At 32.8% G+C, this 22,382-nt stretch overlaps 1 protein-coding gene across 1 annotated transcript; it reads right to left on the reverse strand.

Annotated features, from left to right (window-relative positions):
- Positions 1–1,100: 1,100 nt before the first annotated feature.
- LOC125858533 (poly [ADP-ribose] polymerase 1) lies at positions 1,101–10,974 on the reverse strand. Its single transcript, XM_049538335.1, has 20 exons — positions 10,679–10,974; positions 9,609–9,658; positions 9,330–9,513; positions 8,727–8,904; positions 8,289–8,628; positions 7,791–7,986; positions 7,490–7,645; positions 7,304–7,364; positions 6,789–6,852; positions 6,463–6,714; positions 5,609–5,846; positions 5,325–5,440; positions 5,178–5,254; positions 4,911–5,071; positions 3,085–3,276; positions 2,679–2,787; positions 2,448–2,530; positions 2,172–2,309; positions 1,851–2,033; positions 1,101–1,367 (listed from the first exon to the last, which is right to left on the reverse strand). Exons 1-20 carry the CDS (start codon positions 10,820–10,822, stop codon positions 1,320–1,322), a joined length of 2,970 nt encoding a protein of 989 aa, XP_049394292.1. The 5' UTR covers positions 10,823–10,974; the 3' UTR covers positions 1,101–1,319.
- Between the last annotated feature and the right edge of the window lie 11,408 nt (positions 10,975–22,382).

Genomic DNA, 22,382 nt, shown 5'->3' on the forward strand with positions numbered 1-22,382 from the left:
ATTATATTTCATTAATAATTTCACTTTTATTTGAATTGTCTATTAATTTCTACATTATATAATATTAACTAGCAATTTATGTTATTTATAAATTTAGGAAAAAATATAATTTTATATTAAGTAAAGAATTTGAAAAAATAAAATTTTATGTTACATGAAAATTATATAAAGTGATTATTTGGAAAAAAAAAAAAGGAAATAAAGGGTGATATTATGAAATAATAAAAATAATAATATAATATTTGAGGAGAGAGAAAAAGATTCTTTTTTAAAGAGTAAAATAAAGAATTGTGTTGGAGTTGATTGTCTAAAAAAAATAGAGAACTCTATATTTAGAGAGTAAAATAGAGATTAGGGTTGGAGATGCCCGAATCTCTTGGAATTCCTCTAATTATAAAATAAAGTGAAGATAAAACACCATCAAGAGAGTGTAGTAAAAGAGAGAAATGTATTTCTCTACCGAGTAATAATTTTAGTATCAAACTGGCATTCCCAATACTTTAAAAAAAAAAAAATTGAGTGTGTTATTCACACTTCATTCTAAGTTAAAATGAACTAAAAGGCGAATCATAAATCTATCTGGTCAGTCCTTAAAAAGTTCTAATTTTTTGTCCTTCCATAATTTATATATCAAACGAAGACAACCTCTTTAAAAATATTTTGACTTCTCATGAATCAATTTAGGGGACATGGTCTAATTTTTTAGATGGATTGAATTGGACAAGTCAAAATGTGCTTCAAGGCTTCCATGCTCGTTAAAGTTGATAAACATTATGAAAATTCCTTTTCTTTTCCATAAATTAATATTACCATCTTTCATGTTATAGCCATTCATAGTTGGTTAACTTGTTAGGACTTCAAACAGTTCATGATGTAGCAAGAAAGCAAAACCAGGAGAAACCATGCAACTCTAACTAGTTTCATGTCAAACTTTCTTCGCAACTAGTAAGAAAGTAGCAGCAGAAAGGACGCTAAGCAAACCTGTAGCAATCTCGAGGAAATTGCAGAGCAAAAGCAGCTTCGGCTACAGCTAACAGTGAGAGCTCTCAAGTTAATACTGCTAATGTTAATCTTTACCAGAAAGCTAAGCATCATTGTCGAAAAATAGAAACATGATTTCATCTCTTACAAAGAGACATTTACATGTGCAGGAAGCGATCTCCTCCTAAAAACCCCAAAATGAGATCTAGCCCTCCCCATACACAACAAAAGACAATGTCAAGCCTGCACATGATGGGTAAGAAAGTGCAGTTTTCACTGATATGGAGTGAAACTATCTTTTTACAAAACACACGTATTTACAAGTCTGAATCATAACTTCACCGCTTGAAATTAAACCTCACTTTGACTAAGAATTGCAGCTTTACCTGCAGAACACAGAAATTCAAAGCAGTCAATCCATCAGTATGTTCATCTATAATTCATGTCCCCACCCCCACAACTGAAGAATGTCATGAAAGAAGTTTGAACATGATATAAAAATATGTAACAATTGTTAAAAGATAAAGATCCTAACTGATTTCTGCACACAGCTATTAGGCGACCCTGACATCAAAATGTGAAATAATTGAACTACTACTCTGTATCAACTAAGAAACTGCTGTAACGGGGTTAATTCATTACAACGCTTCCTTGCTTTATGTTGGTGGCATGAAATTCTGATGTTCACGAAATACATAAACCTACTGATTTATAGGAAAGAAGCAAAAGTAAATACATAACCCTATCGTTCATCCAATTCATGGATAGAGGCGGTGTTGCATCAAACAAGAATAGATGTTGGATACTCTCAAAAGGTTTATTGCCAAACTCTATCAAGAAACAGACCTAATGTTGATAAGAACACTTACTTGAGCAGCGTCGTAGACTATGTATTCATTGTACAGAAGCTCAGAGTTCTTAACATTTGATGTTACTGGTTTTCCACACGGAACCACAACTTCATCCCTCCAGTTCACAAAATCTGATCTCTCAGGTACTGTCTTGCCAAGACCCTTAGTAGAGTGCTTCCCTTTAGGAGGTTTGTCCATGTACTACATGGAAGCCAAACAAAGCCGCAATAAATATCATAAGTACCGGGTAATTAAATGCAGACAAAGAGAGATAGGACAACACGCTGAATGAACAAAATAACAGCAGTATGGTATGGCAATCCTACTGTATTTACTCACCTTGGCTGCCTTTAGCTCATAAACCTCACCTAAAGCAACTTCACTGAGAAGCATAAACCCAACAGGATTCTTGTGATCAGTGAAGCAATATTGTGCACTTTTACTGACCATATCAGCAAAGTATATTCCCTTTCCAAACTACAATGTAGGTAAAGACATTGCACATCAGATAGGTGTAAAGCTTAGTAAATGCCTTCATATACGGACAAAAGAGTAGCTAAGAAACAGAGGTCAATTCAAAAAGTACAAGATGTTAATGTAAGGGGCAGGTGATACCATGTACCCCGTAGCAGGGGCTTCTGGAGGAGCAATTCTTAGTCCTTGGCTAAGTATACCCACAAAGTTTGTCAAACGTGAACCTGAAAAGTTTTTCGATGCAGTTAAATTCTCTTTTCGTAGTTTAATAATAGTCTCATAACCTTAAATTTCAATACAATGTAAATTGTGAGCCATTCAACTGATAAATCCTCCCGTTGACAGGTCGCCTTGATGTGTGTTTAACCTTACCATGCCATAGAAGCATTCTGTTCTTCAGTTTCTCTTTGCAAGGTTTAAACTTGTCAAATTCCCCTTTACGTTCGAGAGAGAACACTTCTTCGACTTCTAGAACCCAGTCCTGAGAAAATTGCAAACATTAGCACATACCCTCTCTTTTTTTCAAAAACTTGAAAAACATAAAACATGTCTTTTTCAAATCGCTTCAATAAGTAGGTAGATAGCTAAAGATTTTAAAGACGGCAGGGAGAGGATTCAGTTGCATCTATGCCGGTAGTGCTCTCACCACCGCCAGCCAAAGTGTGCTTATAGATCCATTTTGGGTTTCCAGAAGTACAAAACACAAAAAGATTGAAGTAAACAACTAGCAAGCTCCAGGGGAAAAGACGGTTAGAGGAAGGGGGAGTCACAAGCCCACCTTATGTGTAGGAGCATGAGTATTTTGGAGATACTTTTCAATAACTCGATAATCTTCACTTTGATGAGGAAGTGGAGATATATCACACTGTAGCTTCTTATACTTCTCATCCAGCGAGTCATCATTGTCAATGTCAAAGCCAACAAGTCGTGAAGCTATTTCAATGTCCTGAAGAGCTTCCAGCATTTTTATCTGTCACCAAATACACGGGGCATAAGTTAGCTGGTATCCTGGCACCCAAATGAGGTTTGCTAGAAGAGACGCTGAGTAAAATATCCAACAGCAGGTTAGCCAAAGAAACAGTAACACGTGGGATATTGAAGAGGCAGCTATCTCAGTCAGAGTATGTCCTCTTAACTCACTCCATGAACTTACTACATAAACTTAAAAGAACTCATACAGATTTAGCAATTAGTCTTATGATTAATACCAAAAGATGAGGAAACCTAGAATTCCAAACAAGCAATGCATGATCTTTAAATATGTGAAAAGAAAAAAAGAAAGCAATTACAAGCAATTTCAGTTGATAAATATGGCTCAAACATTCTACAAATCATTAAGCGTTGCCGTCTTACCCCCTAGACCAACGTCCTTGGGGCTCATCTGAATCTTACAAAATATCTTCCATTTCAGCCTTGAGTCAAGATTACAAGATGTTTCTAATGGGAAGGAAATCAAGACAAAGTTTCACCTAATGAAATGGACTCTGGTGCTACGGGAAAAATAAATAGAGGGTGATTAGATATACAAACCAAATACAAAACAAAAGCCTACTATACAATTGGTTATGGAGTTGTGCAGAAAAGGAGGAGCGGTGGGAAGATGTTATAAAAACAGTTATGGAATGGAAAACCAGAGTGCTCAAACAGGTCTTAAGTCCCATGGAACAGGCCAATGGAAACAAACTAAAGGACCGGGGTGAGTTCTGACTCTCATCAGAATGAAAATTGGAGATATGAAGAAAGTTAGAATGCAGCAAGACATGTGGATGCATGGGAACACTTTAAAAGATGCTTCTCGAATCCATATAGTATCGAAAATAATCCCCACTGAACTGTTGCTGAATGGTATAGTAATGAAGTTTGGAAATAGTGTTTATAAGAAAATTACAAGACAGGGAAATGGGAAGTATCACTCTTATACTGACAGAATTGGAAAAGGTAGAATTGGATGTGGAGAAAACAAATAGATTGCAGTGGATGGTGAAGAGTAATGGTGGTGGCTAGCAATGGATTGGTGGTTGTGTGGTGATAATTGTGCGGTGGATGTGGTTGTTGGTAGTGGTTATGCAGTGAAGGTGGGTGGTGGAGGTGGTTGGTGGTGGTAGTTGTGTGATGGAGGGGGTTGGTGTTGGCGATGGGCTGATGGCTAGTAATGGTGGAAGTGGTTGGTGGTGATGGCTGATGGTTTGCTGGTAGTAAGTGACGCTAGTGGTTGTGATGTCGAGGCCGGCGGTAGAAGCTGGTAGAGGCAACCGGTGGTAGTATCATGGTGGTGTAAGAAACAGAATAGCAGTAACCGGTACGTTAATGAAACTTTTATGGGAAGGTCTTAATGATTTCAAGACTTTGTATAAGATATGAACGATTCAAATCTATTAAAGAGCTAATAAGTGGTTGCTGAAAAAAAGAAAATGCTAAAATCTAGACTCAGATTTAGGCCACCTCCATTAAGTGGAAACAATGCCTCAAGATTGCATGGAGGCATGGCAGTTGGTTAAAAAAATTTAACTTGGTGGCGATCCTCAAAAACCTAAGATGGCACAACACAGTTGGCAGAGTGGTTGTCAAATCAAACAACATTGATATCAAGTAAAGAGGTTTCACCTTCAACTTAAAATCATCCTCATCTTTAATAACATGAGGATGAATAGATGGTATGACTGTGAAAAAGCGATTGCTTGCATCAACAAGAAGGGTCTCCTTGACAGTTGGATCATGATTAGTGCTGCTGAACAGATTTTGTATCTCCGTTAATGCCTCAAAACCTAAGTACCAGAAACATTATCAGGAACAAGTAAGCAGATGACCTTAAACACCACATAGATAGACAGAGGAGATACCCAATAGAAGTAGATAGCTGAACAAATGTACCTTTTTGGATATTCCTTTTACTCAGCTTTCCTAGTGGCATCTCCGACATATTTATCTCAAATTCCATCATAGCAGCCCTGCATCACTTGTGGGTTCAGCTGCATTTCTAAAACATACAAGGAGTTCAACAGTGAGATTTTATTTAACCTGTATGTCTCAACATTAAAGAGAATCTTCATCAGCTCCATCAATGGAGGGGCAAGTTTGCTGTTTGTGTCATTGATATTACTCTTAGAGGTGGGTTTTTTGTCAACCCCATAATCCTACAAAGTAAATCATTTTGAAACCTGAGTACTTGGTGAAGGTTCTTGACATTTCTATAGCACAAAAATAATAAAATTAAGGTGTTATTAGAGAAGAACACTAGGGGTGCAACCCAAAAAAAAAGAAGCAAAATGTTTAAAGACTTGAGGCGAGAGGAGGTGGCTAACAATATCCAGAGGATAAAATCTGCCAGGTTGCTTCTGAAAATTTTTCTTTTGTTCCCATGCTTCCCATGAGTTCCCGGTCTTCTCAAGAAACAAACGCTTAAAATGTTGTATTGCATCTGATTTAGACATCTCCTCCAACTTGTTTCCTCCAATTTTCTCATTTCCAACGCGACCCCATTTGCGAAAAACATAACAGTCTGACCCTTTGTCCTCTTCAATAATTTGAAGGATGTAGTAACTGCAGATAACAGAAACAAAAAGGCCAAACTACCATATGATCAAACAAAACCAGGAACTCACATGGGCAAAGTTACAGATAGAAATCACTCTCCACTATAATAATAGAGCTACTTTATAAATTGAAGAGGTTTGACTACCTCGGCAGCATGGAAAACCGAGCTATTTCCAAAACCAAATGATATTTAAAAGAATATTCTATTACTCATGTAGCTGTAGAGATATATTCATTACTTTATAAATTTGGTTTAGGTAAATTCAAACCAGGGGTAAATTTATAGGCAAAGATTGGGGCTCGTAAACCCATAGGTATTTTATGTATATATTTTCTAAAATTAATCTAATATTATCTGTAGGCACCCATAGGACCCATGTTACAAGAAGATCAAGGACTAGAGATCAATTCCCACTAAATATATTTTTCCTTCTTTTTTTAGAAACCTAGATTAGTGATGCAGAAAGACCAAAAGTGAAACACCTATCAATACCAGAGACATCTCAATTAGTGATGCAGAAAGACCAAAAGTGAAACACAGAATAATGTACGAAAAGAGAAGAAAAAGACAGCTACTAGATTGCAACTGCATATTTCAGAGGAAAAAATATGGATGCATCACCTATTAATGCCACTTGAGAGGTCTGACATATTTAAAGTCGTATTATAAATGCTGGTCTTGTCCTCAAGAATGTGTCCTGTATCTTCCAATCTGGATGACTCATGAACCGCACTCCTCCCTTTTACTTTGACAGTTTTCATGCTTTGAGTCTCACCATTAGCTTCTAATTTATACAAGCCAAAAGGAAGTTTTTTCTTTCTGTTGATACTATCCACCAAATAATCCTCCCTGACTACTGGCACTTTCAGTCTCCTGTCAGAATGAAGCAGCTAGAAATGAAGAATTTGACAGGGTAAAATGTATTGTTGCAACCTGCAAGGAGTTACCTGGCCTTCTTTATCTCAGAATCTTGATCATTCCACGTCCCTATTACAACTAAGCAATCTGTGTCTGCAAGTCCAAATACTTCAAACGTTTAGAATATAACAAGGACCAGGGATGGCCCAATGCCTTTAAAGATGAGGCATATGCCCGAAGGGACTAATTTTATAGTAATAATAAAATTATCTTAAATTTTTTTTAACGTTTTAATTTGTGTCGAAACATTAAAGAATGTTTCTTTTTTATAGATCAATTTTTAAATTTAACTTCCACATGATATCTTTAAGATCACAAGATTAAAAAATATTTTGGTATATATATATGTATATATCTTTAGTTTAAGATCATAAAAAAATAAGACTTTTTTTATTAAAAGAAAGAAATAACTTAAATCTCAGATATAAAAAAATAATTAAAATTTAGGCCTCCAACTTATTTTTGGCTTTGGCCACTAATTAGCTTGAGCCGCCACTGACAAGGACTGACAAATTTTAAACCTAAATTCTAAGACTTAAAGCACCTTTCTTCAACTTGGCATGCACCCGTCCACCAGCTTCCTCAATTTTGCTCTTCCAGTTCTCCTATTAAATTGAAAATAGTGTATTAATAAGCTGGACAAAAATCACAGAGGGAAAGAGTATAACCTCAAATACTCATGAGTGACCCCTAAAGAGAAATTGAGGAAAAAAGAAAGGAAAAGCCTTACCTTGGAATCTCTGGACAATCCAATCAAAGCAACTTTTAGATCCTCTAGGTTTTCACCCTGAGACAGCCCATTAGCAGCCTGGCTCACAGATTCCTTGCTGGGTGTAGCCGGAAGCAGTATCCTTTCTGGTTTTTTTGACTTTTGTCCCTTATACCACTGAACAAAAAAATAATTTTTACAATCAAAGAGCAGCATAACATTGATCCATACCTCTAATACAAATACAAGTTGAGGGTAAAAGGGAATCTTTAAAGTGCTGCTCATACTTATGTATCATATTTAGAATTTGTTAACCATGTACCTTGAGAAGAAACTCGTTGCTGGTTTTTTCAGAAATTTTCCATTTTCCTTTATGACGTTTTATGTCAGTGACAGAGTATGAACACTTGCTCCATTCTGACAAATAGCCATGACATCTATACATGCCTCCAGAATATCGAAGGTGTCCTGAACAAAGGGGACATTTGGGGAGCGCTCCAAAATGCATCGCATCGGCACTGGATAAAGCCAAGAAAAAAAATAAAGAAAATGTATGAGTGCGGCACAAAAATTCCATCCAATATTGCATACTTCTTTTGCCTTCAACAAACAAAGAAATCCAAAAGAAAGAAGAGGTGACATCGAACAATGGATATAGGAAACTAAGTAAGGAAAAGAAAGCCCACATCACTCAAAATCCAAGACTATTCTACTACAAACTACCCTAAAGTTGGCAATTGAAAAGAAAATTATTGGATGCATCATAAGTGACCAATGCCACATCTAAAATATATCAGATTAACCAGCAGAAAAACCACACCAGCGATCTCGAAGATCAAGCTCTGATCCTGAAGATTCCTGATCATTAGCTTCAAGCATCTCTCGCAACTCTCCTGTACTGACATGCTTTTTGAGATCATCCTTGAGTGCCCATAGGGCTTTAGTCTGTGCCTCCAATTGGCTCTCCAGCTCAGATGCTTTAGAGAGTTCATCCTTCACGTTGTCAATGTTTCTGTCAACCACTTTTTTGCCAGTAGAAACATCAGCTTCAGCTTTAGCAAGCTTTGATTTCTCACTGTTGTTACTGGGTTTTTTCCTTTTAGCACCAGCCTTAGATGTTGATTCTTGTGCTAGTTCCTCCTTGGGATCAGTTTTGTTACCTAAGACAATTGTCAAACACATTAGTTGCTAAAGAGGGCAGAAAAGAGTATTCAACCACAACAGTGATGTGCAATCAACAGAGCAAAGTTCTTATTACCTGCCAATGTAGAACTCTTAAACAGGGATAGAACAGCTGCCTGATCAGCAGCTGAGAGGCTATCCCAATTAGATAGCTTTTCAACCTGGGTAGTCGAAGATATTTCAGAGAAACACTTCGCATGATGCCATGCCAGCGACTTAGCACGTTGACCTTCAGGTTTTGATGATATGCGTACCTAACACAGATAGCAAGTATTTAAGAAAATATAGTGCTCTATCCATTTTATCTTTATTTTATGCTTTATGAGCAGGTGATATGATATTCAAAGCTCTGACAATGTTACAGATCTGCATACAATCTTTTAAACTACATCATTTGTCATTTAATTTTGAGAAAAAAACTTGTCTCATGCCTAGATATTAGTCTTTGTATAAAATAACATTTTCTCTCAAGTAAAGAGAAAAATGACCCAAGAAACACATACTGTTCAGGTGCTTGCACCAAAAAGAACTGAGGCCCTGATGATTTATGGCAATGTTCAACCAAGACTAACTAATAATCCCCAGGAAAGGAATCACGGCAGATTCAGAATTTAACCAAGAATTAGTAGTAGTAGTAGTAGTAGTAGCTAAGTAAAGCATACTAAGTGACAAAACCAACCTCCCCTTTAACAATCTTTTGGTTGCAGTGCCGACAGGAAGCACGAGAGGCTGGAGATACTTCAATACCACATTCCACTGCAGCCGGAGTAGGGATGTTTGAGGATCCACCAACCTGTACATATTCCCTTATCTTCTGCTGATCCTCCCACCGCAACTGGTCAACCCCTTCAACATCTTCCAGGCTAACACCAAAATACAAGTCAATGGAAAATAAAGTTCTTTCTAGTATCACCAAACCACAATTTAACAGTAATATTTGGAAATGGAAGCGGCATACGATTTTATCTGTTTTGCTTTCCTCAAGATGCAGTTAGCATGATGCCACATCTGAATCAAAAAACAAGAACCAATTAAATGGACAAAAAGTGGAGTGATAAAAGGAAGATCAGTGACAACATAAAGCAGAACTTAACTAAAAGCTTGTAAACAAGGACGAAAAATGAAAAATATAACAGAAACAAATCTTAAGATTCTTAACTCATTAGCAATGAGTATCATAAGGGAACCTATGATACCAAATTTACCAGTAGAATAAGAGCTACATACCCCAGCAAGTGGTGGTGTTTGAGGCATCAACTAACAAACTAATTTTTTTTAAGGGTCTTCAGATCTCAAGAATCAGCAGGTCATAACACATATAGGACTGATAATCATACTTCCATCAATAGCATACATATACCGTTTGTCTCATGTGTAGTTGAAATTTCCCTGTTACCCTAGTGGATTAACAAACAAAACTACAATGGAAGCAACTCATATCGTCAACTTGTGCTTTGGTTATCGCATTATTTTGTTGTTTTTATCATTCCTTAGTTGTTGTTAAATGCTATTTAATGTTTTCCCTATTATTTGCTATGTCTTCTCGGCTTTTGCAGTTTCTTTTTCATCATTACTTGAGTCAAAGGTCTTTAGTAAAGAGCCGCTCTACCTCCATGTGGCAAGGTTAAGGTCCGCATACACCACTGAGTATGTTGTTGTTGTAACCATCCACCGAATTTCTAATTCTAATAATAACTCACCAAGTCAAAATAGTGCACACAAGAGTGAGTTTCACCATAATGTCTACCTTTCCCTATCCTAGAAAACTGATCATGTCCCCATGAAGTGTATACCCACATCAAGCATGTGAAAAACGAAATGGGAGAAACCCACACAAGACAAAAAAAAAAAGTAAACAGGCAAAAACTTCCAGAAAATTACTTTAGAGAAGAAAAAGAAAACAAGAAAACAATAAAATAGGCATGGAAAAGGTACAAAGTGAAAAGAAATTCAAAATAGAAAAGAAAGAGATGAATTTCAAAACAAACACTGCAAGGTGAAAAGTTGGAAAGGGAAATTGAGACATACCGGCATTAATCCATCAAAATGAGTGGATTGGACCATTTTTCCAATTCTGAAAACTTCTTTGTCAATAATACTTTTGCAAGTTTTGCATGCTGAACGCGATGATTTTGCATACTCAGCTTTCCATGGCTTCGGAGGATTCGCCATTTCCGCAATAATTTGCTCTTTTGGGTGTTTGTATATTCGTAGCTGCTTAGCTCTCTCTATGTGTCGCTGTTAATGTAGATTATATATGGGGAAATAAGAGTGGCGTCACACTCACCGGAGTGACGAAAGGGGAATTTCTTGGATCTTTAAGCTTGTCTGAGAAGCTTGTGGCATTGCTCTATTCGACTGTGGACCTAATGGGCTCTATTTGAGCCCCAAAACCCTCTTTCTTGTTTAAATTTTTTGTTTTTTTTTGTAGGATCAGATATTTTGTCTTTCGATTATTTTGGTTTCTTGAGGGTAATTATCTAAATTCTATTTATTTAAGAGTTAATTATTTAGATACACTTTAGTTTATAATATTATGTATCCTATCACATTTTGATACATGTATTTCGGATAAATGAGGTCAAATTTATGTGTAATTTGTTTTTATATACATTGCATTCAAGTAGATTCACTTGTATCTAGATTTCTTTCGCCTATTTTGTTTTTCTCTTATCTCGCTTGCCACTCTCTCATGTATTTGTTATCTCAGATACGTGTGAAACACTCCAGATACACATTACTAGTATGATTCACATGTATTTTGGGAACATAAGAATCTTGCTTGCTTCTCTCCTCAATCTCACTAGTCTTTTTCCCTATTTTTGCGTATCTGGTAGCAAAAATACATGTATCTAAGTGTAAGATAGGTATGAAACTCTTAATTAGTGATAAGATACTTAATTTTGAAAGTATATAATAATAGTATATACGTTAACAATCTTGAGTTAACAACAAAAAAGGGGCTTGTGTTTTTATTTATTTTTTGGGAAAAAGGACAAATATGCCCCTGAACTATCGTAAATGGTATGCAAATACCCTCCGTCATACTTTTGGGACATTGGTGCCCTTGCCATCCAAAAACTAGAGCATATATGCCCTTCGCTCTAACGGAAGACTAAATAGGGACACGTGCCGCAATTTTATCCGTCGATCTAATATTTAATAAATGTCGGTCGGTGGATAAGATTATGACACGTGTATGTCCGTTAGTATAAAGGGTATATATGCTCTAGTTTTTGGACGGCAGGGGCACCAATGTCTCAAAAGTATGACGGAGGGTATATGCATACTATTTACGATAATTTGGGGGGTATATTTGTCATTTTTCCCTTTTAAAAAAAAAAACAGACCAACATTTTAAATTTTATAATCAACTCTCCTGTATATGAGACTAGAAGGATAACGCCCGTGCATCGCACGGGCCCAACATGCCCAACGTGCCCAACATGTTATTAAAATGAGTAAGAATTCTCTGTACAACATTGGTATAATATTGTTACAATATTTGCAAAAATAATGTTAACTAAAACTCAATCGAAATTGAGATTACTGTCAATCCTCCTATTTTTGCAAAATGGAAATTTAGGTAAGTGTTTTCTAAGCATATGTATATTACCAAAGGCTGCACCTGACAGTACCGACCATATCAACTCTTTGTACATATTTGATTTACCATTGGCAAGCTTCACCATTGATTTTTTGTATGAACATCAAGCCCAACCTTTTGTAGTTCTATTCCACCTTAATGTTATAAGCACTCAATCGATATTTTTTTAATGGCTGCTACACATTCAAATATGGAAGTTAGGTAGTTCTAAAACAAAAAGTTCATTTCTTACTTTGGGCCGCCCACAATTCACAATCAAATCAGACCTTAAGTTTGAATAACATAATATTATATTGATGTTGTATAAACCACTAAGAAAATCCCTTTATTACATTTAACATATAATACAACAACTTAGTCTTCAAGAGCTCATGCTCTACCTATCCTTATGCTTCTTAATCTGGGGACGTAGAAAGAGCACATACTAAAAATGTGGGCTTCTCTTCGTCTCACCTACATCTCATATACAAAACAATTTACCGGAAGAAGAAGGAAGGATTAATACCCAACAAACAAAGATTACAAATAAAGTTTAATTAAGAAATAAATTTGTAAAATAAGCTTAAAAAAACTAATACAACAAGTAACAAAGTCTAAATGGTTATATACCCTTTTCATAACAGCTTCTTGCAATTAACTCCACAACTTCTAGCAATGGCTAAAACATTGAAGATCTAACTAAAAATAAAGTAATAAAGAGGGAGGAGGTACCACAATTATTGTTGCCTTGTTATTAATCCATTATATCCAGTTAGATACAAAAAGATATCGTGAACAATAGAAATAGAGAAAATGATAAACCAGTGAAGAAAGTCTGTTAGAAAATACACCTACCTGATCGACAGTAACAATAGCATAATTCTCGTTGGAGCTGACTGGAATTCATTGGAAACGAAATTGATTGTCCTTTAAGCTTCAATTTTCATAGAAAATTATAATGAGCCCTATCAATGACTAAGTTTGTTTTAAGCTGGAATGAAGTAAGAAACGCACAATAAACACGAAGAAAGAAGGATTACCTTGCATAAGCATAAGTGAAAGTTTCACATTCTTCTGAGTTCCTCAGCCAACATCAGTCCATGTAATATCACATTTAAGATAGATGTTCCATCTAATCTACAAACGTCGATCAACCAAATCAATCATAAAAAGAAGAAGAGTGCATGAATCCATTAATTACCGCTCAAAATCAACTAATGTACAATTAAATAAGCATGAAGAAGGATGCACTATAAACAATGGTCTATGTTCATGAAAGAGGGTTTCACACTATTTGATTTGTTTCTCAACTAAAGGTGCATGTCAAATTAAATAGTCAATAGTGTCTCAAACATGACATCTTAACCATTTTTGAATTCTTCTTTAACATAATTTCTTCTGTATAAGTTATATCTGAACCAAGTCATATTTGAAAGATTACCAATTCACAAATCTGAATCATTTTACCAAATTGAGCCCATCTCAGAATCGATAAAAAAATTAGCACAGTTGATCAATCAGTAGTACACAAAAAAAATAAAAAAAAAAGTACCCAAAAGAAATAACAAATAACTCATTACTATCATGTAGATCTATTCAAATCAATGGCCTTTTCTTCTGAACCCTAATTTTGAACCAAGAAAATAGAAATAATTTGAGGAACATAATAAAATAAAGTGTGAAATAATCAACATTAACTTGTAGAGCATTTGTCAAAAGATAAAAAGAATTGTTCAATTAAGTTGGGTATATTATGAAGCATGAAAGATAATTATGTCGCGAAGAAGAGACCACCTGTGAAGAAGGTTAAAGAACTCATTGGTGTCATCTCTGTTGTGAATTCTTTTTCCTTTTTTCAAAGACTCTGACACTGTTAACAACCACGACATATGCACATTCCGTCGTTTTTGTTGAAAACAAAACTGGTATCCCTGTTACACTCCCTCGCCGGAAACCTCCAACATGTTTGTTAACCTTTTCCTCCTCTTACGTGAAATACACCCAAAAAATTTCCAATAAAACAGTAAAACAATAGATATTTATAGGTATAATTAGAGAATGAGAAATTTACCAATTTAAACTAAGCAACAACTTCAAAATTCCAACTTGAATCTGGGTAAGTCAAAGAGAGCTAAGAAAGAGAACTACAAAAGGACATAAACAGAGTAAGAAAAATTTTATTCTGTAAGACGGAAAAATTTTAATATGGTTGAGGCCCAACCAACAATAGTAGTGTGAGACTCCATTTAATTTTAGAAAAATTAAAGAAATTCCATCTTTTAGTTTACTTATTATCATTATCCCCTATAAGTTTTACAAATCTCTAAAATCCCTCATTTTCGCGCATCAGATTAATGTATCAGCGCTTATATTATTGTATCTCGCGCATCAAATTAGTGTATCATGTATAAAATGTACATCAGATTAGTGTATCATGTATAAAATGTAATGTATCTTACTTAACGATTAATGTATCTCGCGCATCAGATTAATGTATCAACGCTGATATTATTGTATGCGTTTGAGGGATTTCTGTAATTATAAACTTTTAAGGAATAGATTGTAATTTTGCCTTAAAAATATGTTATTTCTATTATTTACCCTTTAATTTTTGACACTTAGATTTGTGGGGCCCATTTTAACACCACACACTCTCTGACCTTATTTTTTCGCAAATTCCCCCCTTTTCCTTCCAAAATATTTTAGCTCCTTGTTCAATATCCTCTCTTTTTCATTTTTTTTTAATTCTTTGTGCTCTTTATTAATTAGTAACTTTATTAGCTCTCTCTTTCCCATTAACCATTTCTGTCCCTCAACTAAAGCAATTTAAAAAATTGCCACCTCTCAACCAATTGAACTAAAATATAATTATTCCTCGTAGCCTTAGAAAAAACAATCTTTTAAATTTTTTACTTTACATCTCAAAAAATTGAATCAAATTCCTAGGATACCTTTAAAAGATAATTTTTGAATGAGAAATTCACACACACTTTATATTTGTATTAAGAAGTATTCACTGAATATAAAAAATTGAACTAAATAAAAATGTAGTCAAATTGAATATTTCTTTTACTTCAATTTATTTTTTAAAAATTTGACATAATCAGTTTTGATTTCAAAGTAAAAATAAATCAAAAAATCACCAAACTGATTATAAAAATATCTCCCTCTTTAAATATATATATATATATATAGTGTATGGTGTTGACACCTAATTTTGGCCTAACATTTTCAAAAATTCATAACTTTTAAGTTTTATTTATTTAATAGTTCAAAATAATTTTTTTTATAATTTTAAATAAGTTTATCGATAACTATCCTTATTTATCAAAAATTAGGATTTTTCTTTTATCAGTTAATCTTAAAATTGCATTTTTTATATGTCATTAGTTACGTTCGTTATATATATATATATATTCTTTTTTTTAATATTTATTTTTATCTGTTACATTTGTTAATATTCATTTTGATATTTTGCATAATCCAAAAATTCATTCTGATATAGATAATATTTCATACATAGATATTTTATTGACCGGTAATTTTAACCCACAATTTTAAAATAGTGATATTGTAGTTTTCAACTCCCTATATAAAGAATAGTTTGTCTATTAGGTCAGGTGGTGGTGAATTTATTTTTTAGAATAGGGTTATAAACTTTTAAATTTTTATTCACAAAAGTGGGTTTTCCGGCCACCACCATCCCGGAATCCGGCAAAGCTCCGGCAACCAAAAACCCCAACTCCATTTTATTTTTCTGTTCATTGTTTCTAAAGATCCACCAACCAACAGTTTAGAAACAGTTCAAACCACATTGATTTTCCGGCGAACCTTTCTCCATTGTTTCCGGTGAGCTTTAGCTCTAGGGAACAGCGAGCTCTGAGCTCGCATAACACTGAAAACCACTTGAGCTTCTAGATGGCCAACACACATACAAAAATCGACACAAACAACCCAAAAGACCTCCTGCCGCCTGAAACAAGCTCCCAAACAGCAGTTGAAACAATGAGAACCACCTCTTTTCTAACTTCCATCCGACTAGAAGAGCAGCCAGAAACCTCTTTTACTTTTCCTTTTCCCGGCGAAACCCATTACCAACAGACCCACCACTGTTCTCCCTCGAACAAGACCTCTAAACCAACAACGACTTTCCCTTTCACGGTTTTCTTCCGTTTTCAGGTATTTCGATGCAAAGCTCCAGCGAAACTGCGAGCTCGTGAGCAACCAACCAGACTCGCCTCTTCTTCTCCAACCCAACCAGAATCCCGTCGACAACAACAACTATCAACAACCACCGGCGTGGCTCCAACTCCGGTAAATAAACAATCTTTCTTTCACTTCGTCTTTCTTTACAGATCTGGCCGGAGGGGTTCAAACTCCGGCCACTATTCTTATTTCTTACTTTATCCGATGAATATAGTAGTTTTCCGATGACCCACTACTTTGTTTACTGATATTGGTTTGATTTTAATTAATTTTTGTTGTTACTACTTGTTGTTATTCTCACTGTTACGTCGAAATGCGTTAGTATTTTGGTTGATTTTTGATCTCGTATCTTTTGTCCAAATTCTTGTTCACGCAATTTCTTGTCCAATCATTAGTTGCCCTTAATTTTGCTCAACTACTGTTATTATTTTTCTTTGTCTAAGTCTTTTTATTTTTTTATATTTTTGCCGCTTTGTTACATCTATTAGTTAATTCACTGTTATGTTTAGTTGTTATTAGTTAATTATTTTTCATTATTTATTCCTTGTAGTGGATAATAAATGTTGTTGATTTAAGCATTTTAGTTGTTGATGTCCATTTGTTTTGTCGTTATCAAGATTGTTTCACCTTTTATTATTTAAATATATTATTATTATTATTATTATTATTATTATTATTGAGCTTTAAATTTGATGACATTATTTTTGTTGTTGTGATTAATTGGTGTTATGATGAGTGTTCACGTGCTTAGTGGAAAACCTTGGCAAATCATTGTTAAAGTTTAGTCATATTTTGGATCATTTGCTAAATTAAGTACTTTGTTAAATTGATTTAATATAATATGTAAAAATTGGCCAATGAAGAAATCTCTCCGTCGGTTTTGGAGGCCTTCCCATTTTAAAAGACGGAAATTTAGTTTAGGTTTATATATTCTATCTGTTAAAATTGGCCAATGAGAAAATCTCTCCGTCGATTTTGGAGGCCTTTACATTGTAAAAGACGGAAATTTAGTTTAATTTCATATATTTTATTTGTTAAAATTGGCCAATGAAGAAATCTCTTCGTCGGTTTTGGAGACCTTTCCATTTTAAAAGACGGAAATTTAGTTTAGGTTTATATATTCTATCTGTCAAAATTGGCCAATGAAGAAATCTCTCCGTCGGTTTTGGAGGCTTTCCCATTTTAAAAGACGGAAATTTAGTTTAGGTTTATATATTCTATCTGTTAAAATTGGCCAATGAAAAAATCTCTCCGTCGGTTTTGGAGGCCTTCACATGTTAAAAGACGGAAATTTAGTTTAAATTTATATTTTTTGTAAGTTAAAATGGCCGATAAAGAAATTACCGTCGATTTCCAAGGCCTTCCATGTTAGTAAGACGGATTTTTATTTTAAGTTGTTATTTATTTTATTTATTTCTATTTATATTTATTTACTATTAACACTTTTACTAAGTGTGTTTACAGGTACCCCGGAGATGCTTCCCGTTGAAACTATTCGAATTAGGTTTGAATTATACTCTAATTCATTATTGTATATTATTGACGATAGGCAAATTTAGGCCAATTCTTATATTATTGTTTTATCATATTACTTGTGTATATTGCATGTTTATTATACTTGTGCAATATTTTATCCTACTCCTCAATTTGAAAAAATGAATTCAATCGGGATTCACATTTGTGGATTTCGAAGGATGCCTAACCCCTTCCCTTCGAAATAACCTGAACCCCTTACTTGGAATCTAATGGTTTCGTAGATCACTTAATGGTTTCCTAGTTTTCCTAAAATTAGGTGGCGATTCCTTTAAAATTCTTATTTTCTTAAAATTATTTTAAAATTGAATCAATTGATTATTTTTCGAGTCACCGCGACGTTTCGCCCTATTTGTATAGTGTAGGGATGTAAACATATGGTGTGTAAAATTAAATTTTTACTCTATTTATTTGTAATCTAGTTACCTTTTTATAAATTTAATTCTATTTTTTCACTTTCTAGTATAATTTGTAATTTTATTATGATGATTTTAAAAATTGATTTTATGTTCAAAATCACTGTTTTTAGTCGTTTAATTATTCATTATTAGTAAATTCAACTGTCATCAATCAAAACTAAATTTTTTTTAAAAATTATATCGAAAAAAAGGTCACCAATGAGTAAGTGAGAGCATACCTATAAGTATTCTAAAATCACTCTTTCTTCAATTTTTTTTTAGAAATATTGTACTTGGTGTTGCACTTATTATTGAAATTTAAGTTAAAAGTAAAAAATAAAAAATCAATGAAAAAAAAAATATAAAACAAGAAAAGAAGACTATAATTATAATGGAGTTTAATTTTTTAATCATATTAACAATCACGAGAAAAAAAGGCTAAAACTTAAATTGATATTAATTTACATATTTCTATTTGACTTTTGGAAAATAAAAATTTAAGCCTATTAAAAAAAAAAGAGAGGTAAAATACTTATTATGAGGAAAAGGGAGGAATTTGAAAAAATGAAGGTGAGAGTGTGTGTGGTGTTAAAATGAGGCCCACAAATCCAAGTATCAAAAATTGAAGGGAAAATTGTATATAATAGCAAACTATTAATTCAAATTAAATGCAATAAATATACTTTGATTTAATTGTATCCTATAGCAAACTATTGCGATTTTCGCCACTCTCGTTTGGTGGTAGTATCGCTCGCCTCTCTCACTTTATACAAAAACGCAAATGTATAAAATGCGTTTGTGTTTGTATAAAGCGAGAGAAAATTGTATATATACATATATTTTCGTTTCCCTCTCCCAGATCTCGCTCGCCACTCTCCCAGATCTCGCTTGCTCATTCGCCTCTCTCACTTTATACAAACAAAAATGAAATGTATAAATTGCACTTCTGTTTGTATAAAGCGGGAGAAAATTGTATATATACATATATTTTCGTTCTCCTCTCCCAGATCTCGCTGGCTCACTCGCCTCTTTCACTTTATACAAACAGAAACGAAATGTATAAATTACACTTCTGTTTGTATATACACATGCAAATACATATATCTTCGTCCTATACACTTATAATCATATAATACAAATATTTTTCTGCCTAATTTTTTTTGCCTTTCTCTCTTTCTCGTTTTATACATACACAAATTATACAATTGATCTTTTGTATACAACTGTTTTCTTTGTATATGTATAGCAAATTATACAACTGTTTTTTTTGTATATGTATAGCGAATTATACATATATATGTTTGTTATGGAGCACAATTATGCAAACTTTGTTATAGCATACAAATATGAATTTTGTGTTTGCTATATGTGAAAGTTGTTCAAAATTGAATGGAGCCTCAAACAACTATTGTTGGTTGGGCCTCAACCATATTAAAAAATTTCTTGTAAGAGGTATACATATTACATGACAGACAATACTTGTATGAGATCCTCTCAGGTTTTGCCAAGTGGATTTTGGGTCCCACTTATAGAAAATGTGCTCAAAGCTCCATTTCTTTCTCTTTTTCCTGTTCCGTATCTTCTTCTTCTCCTTTTTTTTTTCTCTTTCCGTTTCTTCATAAAATTTTATTATTTTTCTTATTAAATATATTTATTCATCAAACTTCGAAACTTGATTGCTTTGCTGGTGATTTAGTTTGGATCATGTTTTATCAAACGAAAAATAATTTAATTAATTTGATTTTTCAAATGTTAAAATCAAGTCAAATTAATTAAGTCAATTTTTCATCACTTTAATTTTTTTTAAATTTTTCTTGCTATTTGGTTTTTGTGGACTTCTCAAAAATATACAATAAAATAAAATTTTGGTAAGGTATATATAGGATCCTTCCAAAAAAAATATTATGCATTATCTAAGAATTTAATCATTTCTAAGAAATATGATAAATTATTTCCAACGATTTTATTATTTTCTTACAAAAATTAAAGATTTAACGATGATATATTAGGATGTCTTGTGAGTATTTGATTTAAATAAAAATAATCAATTAAATCACGAGTTATTTTGAACATGAAAAAGCACTCTCGGCATTATCAAAATTAAAATATAAATTAAACTATAAAGTAAATGCAAATAATTTGATTATTATAAAGAGATACACTTGAATACTAACAAAGAGAACCAAAAAAAATATTTCTAATAATTTTTTTAATTTTAAAGAAGGATATATATATATATATAATTTATTAATAAAATAATAGGATGAAAAATTTTATCCTAAAAAATCAATGTCTGATCTTTTATAAACGAACACAAAAATTAATTTATTATTCTAAAATTAAAACACAAATTTTTATGATTTTTTATTTTTAATTTCACTATCTTCAATTTCTTTAATCTTATTGAAAAACTTTTTTTTTTCTCATCACATTCACTTTAAATTTTCCTTAAATAAATGATATAACGATAAAATAACAAAATATTGGTGCCAAATCTTTAAAAAACATAGAGACTACAAAGGAGGAAAAAAGAATTGTAGAAGAGAAAGTTAAAAATGAATGAGAAAAATAAGAAGATAAAAGAAAATGAAATGGGTAAAGTATAGGTCCCATATTGTACATTTGGCAGTCAAAGAAAACCTCATACAACTGACAAAAGGTGAGCCTCTCACAAAATAAAAAATTTCAACTGAGTAATATTGTATGCCATCTGACCACGGTACACGTGTTTCATAGAGAAAGAAAAGAGAACACGTGTTTATCAACACACTGTACAATGTCTTTCTAATGTAGAGGGGCAAGTACCAATTTACCCCTAAATCAATTCACAAATTTTAGACCAACTTTAAGTACAATTTAATTTGCTTTGCGTACAAACACATATTGGAGTGTTCGTCCTCCCAACTGTCCCTTATTAATAAGGGTAGTATATTCCGTGATAAATGTATATAAAATTAACAAAATATTGTGTATTTATTATGTTATTACGTATATAATTTTTTTAAAATAACATAATATTTTAAAAACAATTTTGGTCATCCTTTTAAAGAATGAAAACTTTAAGAAAGCGATCGTGCACAAGATCTCATATTAGATTTAGGAGTTCTTGGTTTTATTATATAAAAAAACATGACCATTTAATGTTTTATTAATTTAGTAAAAGAAAATAGAAAATGAAATGGAGGAAATAGGAAACTACAAATAAAGTCTCGTTATTCTCTACTCTTTTTAGGTTATTATTATTAAAATTATTTTCCTAATACTCCCTCCGTCCCATTTTATATGTCACATTTTTACTTTGCACTTGCATTAAGAAATGATGTAATTTTACCCTTCTATTCTTATTTAATGTTTTCTTAAGTTAACTTTATTAATAAATGACAAGATTTATTAACTATTCTATCAAGGGTATAATAGGCAAAACATGGTAAATTATGCATAAATTTTATAAAATGACAAATATTGTGATCCAACTATTTATAGAAATGGATGACATATAAAATGGGACAAAGGGAGTATTGTAAATAGATACGTAAAGGATGTTTGGATTGACTTAAAAGTTGGTCAAACTTACTTTTAAGTCAGTTTTTGACTTCTAGAGTATTTGACAAATATAAAAAATAACTTAAAATAATAAAAAATGACTTAAAATAAGTTAGGAAGCGTTTGACAAGATAAAAAATGAATTAAAATAAGTTCAAAATGAGTTAAAATAAGTCAAAAACCAAAAGTATATCTCTTCCTATTTTTATTTTTAACTTAAAAATCATTTCAATTTGACTTTAAAGCTACTTTTTAAGCCAATTCAAACGTCATATTTCTATAATTTAGATTTCTTATCAATAAAACTATAAACACAAGAAGAAGAATATTATTGAAAGTAGCATTTAACATTTAAATAAATACTATTACATTTTAATAAATAAATAAATTTTATATCTCAAATATATTATTGTTTCTTGTGTCTCATCTGTTTTGCAAACGAAAAGACCAAACTAATTTAAATCTC

The sequence above is a fragment of the Solanum stenotomum genome, chromosome 3, assembly GCF_019186545.1.
Source record: "Solanum stenotomum isolate F172 chromosome 3, ASM1918654v1, whole genome shotgun sequence".
In the NCBI taxonomy this organism is placed as follows: Eukaryota; Viridiplantae; Streptophyta; class Magnoliopsida; order Solanales; family Solanaceae; genus Solanum; species Solanum stenotomum.

Excerpts from the sequence above, each read along its gene's own strand:
- LOC125858533 (XM_049538335.1), bottom strand. The coding sequence starts at position 10,822 with ATGGCGAATCCTCCGAAGCCATGGAAAGCTGAGTATGCAAAATCATCG. Across the intron at positions 9,514-9,608 it reads AAAGCAAAACAGATAAAATC|CCTGGAAGATGTTGAAGGGG; the intron begins GTATGCCGCTTC and ends TTTTGGTGTTAG. Across the intron at positions 7,646-7,790 it reads GCAACGAGTTTCTTCTCAAG|TGGTATAAGGGACAAAAGTC; the intron begins GTACATGGTTAA and ends TTTTTTGTTCAG.